The 11,327-nt window shown below is 47.0% G+C and overlaps 2 protein-coding genes across 3 annotated transcripts; one reads left to right on the forward strand and one right to left on the reverse strand.

Annotated features, from left to right (window-relative positions):
• The first annotated feature begins 208 nt into the window (after positions 1-208).
• LOC125543725 (protein argonaute 9-like) lies at positions 209-3,183 on the forward strand. Of its 2 annotated transcripts, none has more exons than XM_048707188.1 (6): positions 209-498; positions 614-679; positions 871-934; positions 1,004-1,145; positions 1,472-1,566; positions 1,665-3,183. In XM_048707188.1, exons 1-5 carry the CDS (start codon positions 446-448, stop codon positions 1,510-1,512), a joined length of 366 nt encoding a protein of 121 aa, XP_048563145.1. In that variant the 5' UTR covers positions 209-445; the 3' UTR covers positions 1,513-1,566; positions 1,665-3,183. The 2 variants fall into 2 exon arrangements, with proteins under 2 accessions (XP_048563145.1, XP_048563144.1); XM_048707187.1 differs by having other exon boundaries at positions 210-498; positions 1,472-1,687; positions 1,766-3,183.
• A 192-nt stretch (positions 3,184-3,375) lies between these two features.
• On the reverse strand, positions 3,376-6,273 carry LOC125543724 (pentatricopeptide repeat-containing protein At2g37320-like). The gene is made up of 3 exons (XM_048707186.1): positions 6,082-6,273; positions 5,678-5,773; positions 3,376-5,559 (listed from the first exon to the last, which is right to left on the reverse strand). Exon 3 carries the CDS (start codon positions 5,539-5,541, stop codon positions 3,832-3,834), a length of 1,710 nt encoding a protein of 569 aa, XP_048563143.1. The 5' UTR covers positions 5,542-5,559; positions 5,678-5,773; positions 6,082-6,273; the 3' UTR covers positions 3,376-3,831.
• Positions 6,274-11,327: the final 5,054 nt, after the last annotated feature.

An 11,327-nucleotide genomic window follows, 5' to 3' on the forward strand; every position in this document is an offset into this window, starting at 1 on the left:
GGTTCGAACATCATCTTTGCTATGGATGTTTCCCAATTCCCATGGTTCACCAGGACGGTCTGACGTGCCATCGGTTGCTGCAGTAAGATTTGCTTATTATGTACTCTCTCTGTTCCTAAATATTTGTCTTTTTGATGATTTTAAATAGACTACCATATATGGATGTATATAGACATATTTTAGAGTGTAGATTCACTCATTTTGCTCCGTATGTAATTACTTGTTGAAATTTCTAGAAAGACAAATATTTAGAAACGAGGGAGTATTCAGTTTTCTGCAGTAAAAACTCAGGTGTTAGCTGATGGTCCTGAAGAGAGTTTCAACCGACAATTTGCTAACTCACCTGAGTGCTTGTTGCTTTGGCCCAGGTGGTTAGTTCATTCAAGTGGCTAATCATTTCAAACTACACAGAGCTTCTGTGTGCACTCAGTCATCCAGGCTGGAAATGATCGATACCTTGTTTAAGCCAGTTGGAGATGACGATCATGGCTTCATTAAGTGAGTTTCTTCTGCTCAGATTTTATAAAGTGCAATTTATACAATTTTAATAACAGTGCTTCCTAATTATACATATGCTTTTAATTTGTTGCTCACTGGGACAATAACATTTCAGGGATTCAGTAGTTGACTTTCTGAAAAATAACAATGGTCAGAAGCCGGAACAAATTATCATTTTCAGGTCAGTAGTCCTCCGTGAGATAAGTGGTTTCTGCATTTAAATAGCATAATTTTTCTGTTGAAATTGCTGAATTAATTGTGTCTTGTCCCTTGATGTTAAGAGTACAAACCGACTCTAAATACTCGATGCCATCTCTAAGTTTACTTTGGCACCCTGATTCTGTGTAAGGAAACTCTGTTGTCTTATGTTAGGGATGGTGTTAGCGAGAGCCAATTCAATCAGGTGCTGAACGATGAGCTATCTCAAATCATGGAGGTAAAAGTAAGTGATATCCAATTCCTCATGAGCCAGTCCTGGATAGTAATGCCTGCCTAATTGATACAGACATGCAAGTTTTTTGGTGGCAAGCACTTTAGTGGCAACTGGTTCCCCAAGTTCACAGTGATGGTTACACAGAAGAATCATCACACGAGATTTTTCCTACGGAATGGACAGAGACCTGATCAAGTGACTAATGTCCCCCCTGGTAACCTACGTCTTTTATCTAAATATTTTTTCTAATCTTCCAATTTTTGTGGAGGATTGCAATCCATGGCAATTGTTAGGTTGTTTGATCTGTATGTACTTTTTAATGGGGGTACTGTAGCATTCATACGAAACCAAATGCATCTCATAGGAATCTAAGCACCTACCACAGAACCATTATTTACAATTTTGTATAGGATTAAACGAGCAACTCCTAGGCTTTTCTACACATACATTCTTATCATATCCCTAGTGTAGTGTAAAAAACGCTCTTATATTATGGGACGGAGGGAATACAATCCAAGTCATTCTGGTTGTATATTCCAGGGGACTACAAGGCCAACACACGACCATGTGCTCCAAGATGAGACAGGCTTCTCCGCTGATGAGCTGCAGGAGCTCGTCCACTCCCTTTCCTATGCGTATGTGCACTGAAGTAGCTGCAAAAGATTCAGCCCTTACCTTGCCTCGGTGCATTCCTGACATTTTTATGCTTGTGAACTCGTTTCAGGTACCAGAGGAGCACCACAGCCATCACAGCTGGTAAGCATGATTTGCCATTACTTGATTTCGCAACATACGCCAAAAGGGCATGGTTGATCATCTGATTTTCCCTCTCAGTTGCTCCCATCTTCTACGCACACCTTGCGGCGGCACAGGTGGCCAAGTTCACCAGGCTCAATGACATGTCGGAGACGTCGTCCCAGGCTGAGGCTGCCCCGGTGCCGGAGCTGCCTCGTCTGCATCCCACGATAGCATCGTCCATGTTCTTCTGCTGAATCGCGCGGTTTCCCCATCGTCGGTTGTTGGAAGCGACTGAAACTTTACCAAATGCTAGACGGAACCGGTCGTGTTGTTCATGCCTGAGCGCTGAAGTATGCTTTTGGTCTTAGCTACTAGATTTAATGGATGTTATCTCCAAGAACAATCTTTGATTGCTATCATGGAGTTGCTTGCCAACAATAATCTGCACTTTTGATGGTCAAGACCTAGACCCTCTGCTCATGTGCAAGGTGTTGTTCATGCCTGAGCGTTGAAGTATGCTTTTGGTCTTAGCTACTAGATTTAATGGATGTTATCTCCAAGAACAATCTTCGATTGCTATCATGGAGTTGCTTGCCAACAATAATCTGCACTTTTGATGGTCAAGACCTAGACCCTCTGCTCATGTGCAAGGTGCAACGTATTCTGGATGTTAAGTTTATAAATATGGTCGGCAGCATGTCCAATGATTTATAAGTTTGGGATTCACAATAAGTGTCTTTATAGTTTTGTGTTTACGTACTTTGCTGTCAATTTACTTCAGTTAGCAAGGAAAAGCCTGGCTTTTGACCCGGCTTAGGCCTTGTTCGGTTGCAGTGGATTTAATCCTCTAGGTGATCCCCAACCCCTCACCCAATCCCCACTGATCCCATCCTAATAATGGTGTGAAATATATAGCAGTTCATATGCTGATGCAGCACTAATCAGAAAGTACTGCTTTACACAAAATGGAACTGTTAGACAATTTACCAATGTGCTCTGTGCATGAAATTCAGAAGCAATACTAGAATAAAATTGTAAGTCAGGGGTACAATCCCGGTAAAAACCGAGGATTTTGGAGGTGTATGAAATTCAGAAGCAATACTAACATAGTTTATATGAGACAGGGTTACAATCCACGCTGGGCTCTAACCTATAAGATTGACCGGGATGAAACCTCGGGTGGGATGAAACCATGGGGTTTGGCCCCGATCCCAGTGGGGTGGGCTCTAACCGAACGAAGCCTTACAGGTTAGAGGAGATTGTAGTGAAATATACTAACATAGTAGGAAAGCACTAAGTAAAATATAGGATTATCCATTATTAAATCTATTTCTTCTAAAAACCACTGAAAGGAAAAACTATAAACATACCCACAAGAATGCAACTAAGAGATACTCCCCCCTTCACAAAATATAAGGCGCACTTGACTTTTTTTGGTCTTCATCACACAACTTTGACTTTATTGCATGTCTACCAAATTAATATAAAGACAGATGAACTAAAATTATTTTACAAGACAAATATGACAATACTATTTATACATGTTCAATAAATGCATTAGGATATATATTGATGGTCAAAGCCATGCATCAAAGACCGTGAAAAATCAACCATGCTTTATATTTTGGGAAGGAGGAAGTAATTATTAGAAGGACGGTTAGGGGATTAATTTGACCATAAGTTGCAATCAAGAAGTAATTTTCAAGTGTCAAACTGAAATTATGATGTAATTTACATTATTCAGACCAATCCAAAATAGCAGAGAAAAAATATCCATCAAACCTTATCTAGTCAATCAAGCCAACCTTTTCTTATATTTGGTTCAAATTTACATTTAAAGTTCCCAAATGATTCACACTAATTACTAGTGCAGCCTAGTCTAATTACTAGTGTATCCTAGTTTAAAACATCAAGTGCGTATAAGAAAGACTACATTGAGCATCAAAATTGAAATCAGATGTCAGGTGGGAAAACTCTACTGCTTCTAATGCAGCACAATATTGAATACTTTGAGGTTGGAATCAGACGAATCATATCACAAGTCTCTGAGGTGTGAGTCATGCTTTTTCTATAAAGAATTGACTCTTTGATCTTCATATACAAATGACTGCGGCGATCTATCATCTCCCAATACTTTATTCAGAGCTCAAACTTACCTTGAACTACTGAGGGTCATCAAACTCAAAACCATCTGTCAGCACATCATGTTTGTATTCCATATGAGATCGCAAGAAGTCAAGTACAGCCAGGACATTGTTTATTTGGTGGCTCTTAGATCTGTTTTCTGCTGTGAAAGTATAAACCTCACTGCCAATTTCTATCCAGCTGCATCCAGTGTTCGCCTTCAGTCCTCCCTCCTTCATCATCATCCTCACTTTGGCCACATCACTCCAGCAATCAATGCTAGCGTATAGATTTGCTAGCTGTACATGAGTTGCAGCACAACCTGGCTCCAGCTTAAGACGGTGCTCTGCAGCATGGATGCCAATCGGAATGTTTCCATGCATCCTACAGGCAGCCAGCAGAGAACCCCATATGACTGCATTTGGGGGCATGGACATTGTACCGATCAAATCCCACGCTTCATCGAGCAATCCTGCCCGGCCGAGGAGGTCTACCATACACGAATAGTGATCTAACTCTGGTTCTATTCCAAGTCCGATCATTGCCTTGAAGCAGCGCCGGCCTTCCTCTACAAGGCATGCATGCCGACATGATGACAGGATGCCAAGGAAGGAGATTACATCAGGCACTATGTGCTCCTCCTCCATTTCTTTTAGTAAGCTTAGACAATGCTCAGCAAGGCCATGCTGTGCATATCCAAAGATCATAGAGTTCCAAGAAACCAGGTCCTTGCACACAATGTTCTCAAATATTGATTGGGCCTCAATTATATTCCCGCACTTTGCATACATTGATATCAGTGCATTCGAGACATGCACACACAAATCAAAACCCATTCTTAGTTCTAGACCGTGAACACTGTTACCAAGTGCAAGAAGTGCGTGTTTAGTGCACACACTGAAGATAGTGGCAAATGTGATGTCATTAGGCCTGCACGCTGACTGTCTCATCAGCTGAAATACCTTGAGGCATGGCTCAACCTGATTATCCTGTGCATAACCAGAAATGAGTGATGTCCACGACACGGTATTTTTTATTGGCATGCTCTGAAAAACCTGACAAGCATTCTCCAGCTGACAACATCTTGCATATAAGCTAATCAGAGAGGTACCAGAAAGTACCGACAATTCATAACCAACTTTCACCAGTAGAGCATGGAGCTGAGCACCTGTCCTAATGGATTGCTTAACAGCACAAAAGCTCATGGTAGATGCTAAAACAGATATATCGGCACTTATTCCTCTCCTATGCAACTCCACAAGTAGCATAAACTTGTTTCCCTTTGCGAGTTTATTCATGGAAGGAGAAGCAGAGATATCATGAGAATCAATGGTATCAGGTAAAATTTGCTCTGTGTTATTGCTTGAGCTAGCGAACCGCACTTCTCCATTACGCATACCATGATTTCCTAACTGAACTCTCAAGATGTCATGCATACAATCATTGATAATGCGGTGATGAGACAGACCTTCCTCATTGCCATTATATGCCTTCCCTGGCACGAGGTGCAAAACTCTCAACGCATCATGGATGCCGCGCCCCTCTTGCTTTGTTGATCTCTCAGATGGTAAGTGACTGTCAAAATTCGCCACACACAGACGAATCGGTGACAATGATGGTAAATGGCTGCTGAAATGGTACCAGAGTAGATGTCTGTGCTTGTGCATGGCCGAAGTTGTCCATGGGCAAACCCAACGGCGAGCGCAGGAAGTCGTGCCAAGCCTCCGTTTGGAGAGGCCTAGAAGCATGAACAGCTAAATCCACACCTGGTGAAGGGAAACAGAGGTCTTGAGTTAGTTATGCTTATCATGAAGGAAGATTTACTAATCCACTGGACTCGGAGCTTTATGCACATCATAAGCAGATTGTGGCTGCATTACTAACCCTGAAGCGTCTCCTCCAGCATACTTGCACACGAACATCAACTTAAGGAGATTCCGACTGCACGCCAAGCTTGGATGGCCAATAGCTTAGCTGTCCCTACAACAACAGAGAAGGCACGGTTAGTAATACAATACAGAGATGCTTGCTAGTAATGCAATACAGAGATGCTTGCTAGTACCAAACCAATGGTCCGTTTCATCTTCTATTTGACAATTTCTCAACAATTGACAACAAAAGTGTCCTGCACAATCACGCACAACAGAATCTCTACGTCTTCTGTTCAATTCGAGCACCAAAACATGACACACTTGGGGCACTGGGCGCACAGACATGATACGAAATATTACTAGCAAGCACTGGAGTATGTAAAACCGTTGCCGGCTGCAGGCTGCCTGAAAACTCACCTGAACCGAGATGGACCAAAGCCTGCAACACGGCGGCCGGGGACTGGGGTAGCCGCCAGACGGCGACAGCCTTGGAGATGGGACCGTAGGAGCAGCGCCGGCGGACCGCGGGATGGGGCGAGGCGGGGACAGGCGAGTAGCGCCAGCGGCGGCTGCGCGTGCGTTCGCCCGATTTTTTATTAATAATAAATAAGAATTATCTAATTACGGAACTGGTAAATGAAATTGTGTAAGTAGGAAGGACGCTGTGATTAATAGCGTTCAGGTACGGCCGCTGTTGCTAACGACGTCCAGGTGTGGACGCTGTTGTTAGTGGCGTCCTGTGTTTCATTACGACCTAAATTTCCTGAACTGGCAGCCCAATGCTCCGTTATTCCCCTCGCGCACCTCCTCGCCGCCGCTATCCAGCCACCGGTAATGGTGCTTCTGCACCCCCCTTGCTTTTTGTTAGAGCATCTCCAATAAACCGTCCAAATATAAAGATACCTAACTTTTGGATCGTCTGGGGTAAAAAACGTTACTCTAACAAACAGTTCATATATAAAAAAAATTGGACCGCAGTCTCCTGGTGATGTAAAATTGAAAACTTTATGATGCAAATTTACATCACGAGATGCAACTAATGTAAAACCGGGGTCGCCCGCCAAACGCCCAACCGCCACTTCATTCCGCTTTCGCCTGGCGACTGGCCGCCCGCGACCGAGCACGAGTAGCCGAAAGTCGCCGCCGCCACCGGCCAAGTCGTCGCCGCCGTCGCCGCCACCGCCCCACATCATTGTCGCTGCCCTCCGCTGCCCTATCCCTCGTCGCCTCCCCCGTCGGAGGGCGTCTCGCAGCCGCCCCGATGCCGCCGTTTCGGGAAGCAGCCACGGCTGGATTCGCCGACTCCGGCGGTCCGCCTTGCTCCCTTCACCTCTGCGCCGCCGCTGCCCTAGCCCTCGTCGTCTCCCTCACCGGAGGGCGTCGAGCAGCCGCCCCGGTGCCGCCGTTTCGGGAAGCAGCCGCGGCGGGATTCGCCAACTCCGAAGGTCCGCCGTGCTCCCTTCTATGCGTCGCCGTGCTCCCTTCCCCTTTGCGCCGCCGTCCGTGGCATTTCTCCTCTGAGCCGCCGTCCGCAACAGCGACCAATCGAACCGCCGGCCATCTTCTTCCACCCCATGCACAAGGTGTTCGACGAAATTCCCCAATGTAAAAAAAGACGAAACTTGATGATCTTAATTGGGATTGGATAGTATGTTTGAAGATGATTGTCTGCATTGTAGAAGGCTCTGATACCAACTTGTGACGCCCCCGATTTAATCGTACACTAATCATACACGCAAACGTGTACGATCAAGATCAGGGACTCACGGGAAGATATCACAACACAACTCTACAAATAAAATAAGTCATACAAGCATCATATTACAAGCCAGGGGCCTCGAGGGCTCGAATACAAGAGCTCGATCATAGACGAGTCAGCGGAAGCAACAATATCTGAGTACAGACATAAGTTAAGCAAGTTTGCCTTAAGAAGGCTAGCACAAACTGGGATACAGATCGAAAGAGGCACAGGCCTCCTGCCTGGGATCCTCCTAGCTACTCCTGGTCGTCGTCAGCGGGCAGCACGTAGTAGCAGGCACCTCCGGTGTAGTAGGAGTCGTCGTCGAAGGTGGCGTCTGGCTCCTGGGCTCCAGCATCTGGTTGCGACAACCAGGTAGAAGGGATAGAGGGAAAAGAAGGAGAAAGCAACCGTGAGTACTCATCCAAAGTACTCGCAAGCAAAGAGCTACACTACATATGTATGCATTGGTATCAATTGGAATAAGGCTATCATAGGTGGACTGAACTGCAGAATGCCGGAATAAGAGGGGGGGTAGCTAGTCCTTTCGATGACTACGCTTCTGGCAGCCTCCGTCTTGCAGCATGTAGAAGAGAGTAGACTGAAGTCCTCCAAGTATCATCGCATAGCAATAATCCTACTCGGCGATCCCCTCCTCGTATCCCTAAGAGAGAGCGACCACCGGTTGTATCTGGCACTTGGAAGGGTGTGTTTTATTAAGTATCCGGTTCTAGTTGTCATAATGTCAAGGTACAACTCCAAGTCGTCCTGTTACCGAAGATCACGGCTATTCGAATAGATTAACTTCCCTGCAGGGGTGCACCACATACCCCAACACGCTCGATCCCATTTGGCCGGACACACTTTCCTGGGTCATGCCCGGCCTCGGAAGATCAACACGTCACAGCCCCACCTAGACCAACAGAGAGGTCAGCACGCCGGTCTAAACCTAAGCGCCCAGGGGTCTGGGCCCATCGCCCTTAGCACACCTGCATGTTGCGAACGCGGCCGAAAGCAGACCTAGCCTAGTGGCCTTCCAGTCCAATCCGGCGCGCGCCACTCAGTCGCTGACATCACGAAGGCTTCGGCTGATACCACGACGCCGGGATACCCATAACTACTCCCGCATAGATGGTTAGTGCGTATAGACCAAATGGCCAGACTTAGATCAAATACCCAGATCTCGTTAAGCGTGTTAAGTATCCGCGAACGCCGACCAGGGCCAGGCCCACCTCTCTCCTAGGTGGTCGGAACCTGCCCTGCCGCTCCGCCTCAAAACTCCACTCGCGGGTGCTCCTACGAGCTGACCCGTCTTTAGTCACCACATGTATCCTGTAGAAAGTATATAGTAATATACCCGTGATCACCTCCTGAGTGATCACGGCCCAGTAGTATAGCATGGCAGACGGACAAGAGTGTAGGGCCACTGACGGAACACTAGCATTCTATACTAAGCAGTAGGATAGCAGGTAATGGTAACAACAGTAGTAACAAGGACATGCTATGCATCAGGATAGGAATAACGGAAAGCAGTAACATGCTACACTACTCTAATGCAAGCAGTAAAGAGGAGAGTAGGCGATATCTGGTGATCAAGGGGGGGGGGCTTGCCTGGTTGCTCTGGCAAGAGAGAGGGGTCGTCAACTCCGTAGTCGTACTGGGTAGCAGCGGCGTCGGTCTCGGTGTCTAGCGAGAGAAGAGGGGGAAGAAACAATAAATATAATGCAAACAAAAGCATGACGATGCATGACATGACAAAGCGTGGTGCTAGGCGTGCCCTAACGCGGTACGAGGTGGTACCGGTGAAGGGGGAAAACATCCGGGAAGGTATTCCCAGTGTTTTGCGTTTTCGGACAGACGAACCGGAGGGGGAAAGTTGCGTGTTTGCTATGCTAGGGGTGCGTGGCGGACGAACGGGCTGCGTATCCGAATTCGTCTCGTCGTTCTGAGCAACTTTCATGTACAAAGTTTCTCCATCCGAGTTACAGATTATTTTATATGATTTTTCAAAGTTTTATTCATTTTCTGAAATTATTACTAATTCAAAATTAATAGACAAAATGCTATGGGTACCCAGCCCTGCGTACAAAGAATGTACACAGAGGCTGACAAGTGGGCCAGGGGGACCCAGTTGACCAGTCAACGTTTGACTGGTCAACAGGGGTGGGACCCCGTGTCATTGTCTGTTCAGCCTAATTAGGTTTTAACTAATCTAATTATTGTTTAGTTAATTAACACTAGTTAATTAGGTTAATTAAACATTAATTAATTAAGTTAATTTAATTAATTAAGTTAACTAATTAATCAATATACTTTTTATCATTTATTTATTTATTTATTTACAACTCTTTTTTATTAACGTTCTGGGGCTGGGCCCCACTTGTCATAGGCCCATGCCCAATTGGGCACTGGGTGTGGGCGCTGGGCGGCTCGAGCGGGCGCAGCGGGCGCCGGGCTCTTGCCCGCTTGGGCGCATGCCCAAGGGCGCGGTGGCGGCCAAATCAGGGGGTGGCCGGCGAGAACGGCCGCCGGCACGGGGCAAACAGCGGATGGGCGCTGCCAGCGGTGAGCACGCGTGCGGCACGGTGCGCGGGGCGGAGGCCGGCGGGCGCACAGGTGAAGCGTCCAGCGGCGACGCGAAGAGCGCGAGGCGGAGCGTCAGCGAGCGGTAGGGACACGGTGAGCGCACGCTCACCGCAAGCGCGGGGCCGGCGAGGTCGGCGACCTAAAGCGTCGGGGAGGGAATGAGAGGCAAGGGGAAACGATGATGGGGCTCAGATCGAGGCTGTAGGGTTAGTGTAACGTCCTCGATGCGGCTATAGCTCCCACGTGTCGAGGCACGACTTAGAGACATAACCGCATTGAAAGCAATGTCGCAAGTCAGGCAATCATTACAACATCCCATGTAATACATAATAAAAAGGGGAAGATAACATAGTTGGCTTACACTCGCCACGTCACATCAGAGTACATAAATAACATTCATCATACAATTCACTCATGGCCCGACTACGGCGCCAAAATAGAAAAGACCCCCAACATGCGACAAGGCCCTGAATCGATAACCCCAACTAGGCACCACTACTGATCGTCGGGAAAGGAAACATAATAACGCTGAGAGTCCTCGTCGAACTCCCACTTGAGCTCGTACTCGACACCTGGAGCGGAATCACCTGGACCTGCATCTGGAATTATAGTATCTGTGAGCCACAGGGACTCAGCAATCTCGCACCCTCGCGATCAAAACTATTTAAGCTTATAGGAAGGATAAGGCAAGTATGTGGAGCTGCAGCAAGCGACTAGCATATGTGGTGGCTAACTTATCCGCAAAAGAGAGCGAGAAGAGGAGGCAAGGCGCGAGCGAGAAACTAGAGGAACAACCTGCGCAAGCATAACTCCAACACCGTGTCCACTTCCCGGACTCCGCCGAGAAGAGGCCATCACGGCAACACACGCAGTTGATTCATTTTAATTAATTAAGGTTTAAGTTATCTACAACCGGACATTAACAAATTCCCATCTGCCCATAACCGCGGGCACGGCTTTCAAAAGTTCAATCCCTGCAGGGGAGTCCCAACTTAGCCCATGACAAGCTCTCACGGTCAACGAAGGAAAAGACCTCCTCCCAAGACGTTCCGATCAGACTCGGTATCTCGGTAACTCAAGACACTTCGACAGGTTAAAACAAGACCAGCAACACCGCCTGAATGTGCCGACAAATACCGATAGGAGCTGCACATATCTCTTTCTCAGGGCACACTCAGATTGTCCTAGGTACGGGTAGGCTAGCCCAGAGTTGCCCCTGGTGGCCACCGATAGCTGACAGGTGGACCAACACTCAGAGGAGCACTGGCCCGGGGGGGGGGTTAAAATAAGATGACCCTTGAGTCTGCAGAACCCAAGGGAAAGAAAAGGCTAGGTGGCA

Source organism: Triticum urartu, chromosome 3, assembly GCF_003073215.2.
Source record: "Triticum urartu cultivar G1812 chromosome 3, Tu2.1, whole genome shotgun sequence".
In the NCBI taxonomy this organism is placed as follows: Eukaryota; Viridiplantae; Streptophyta; class Magnoliopsida; order Poales; family Poaceae; genus Triticum; species Triticum urartu.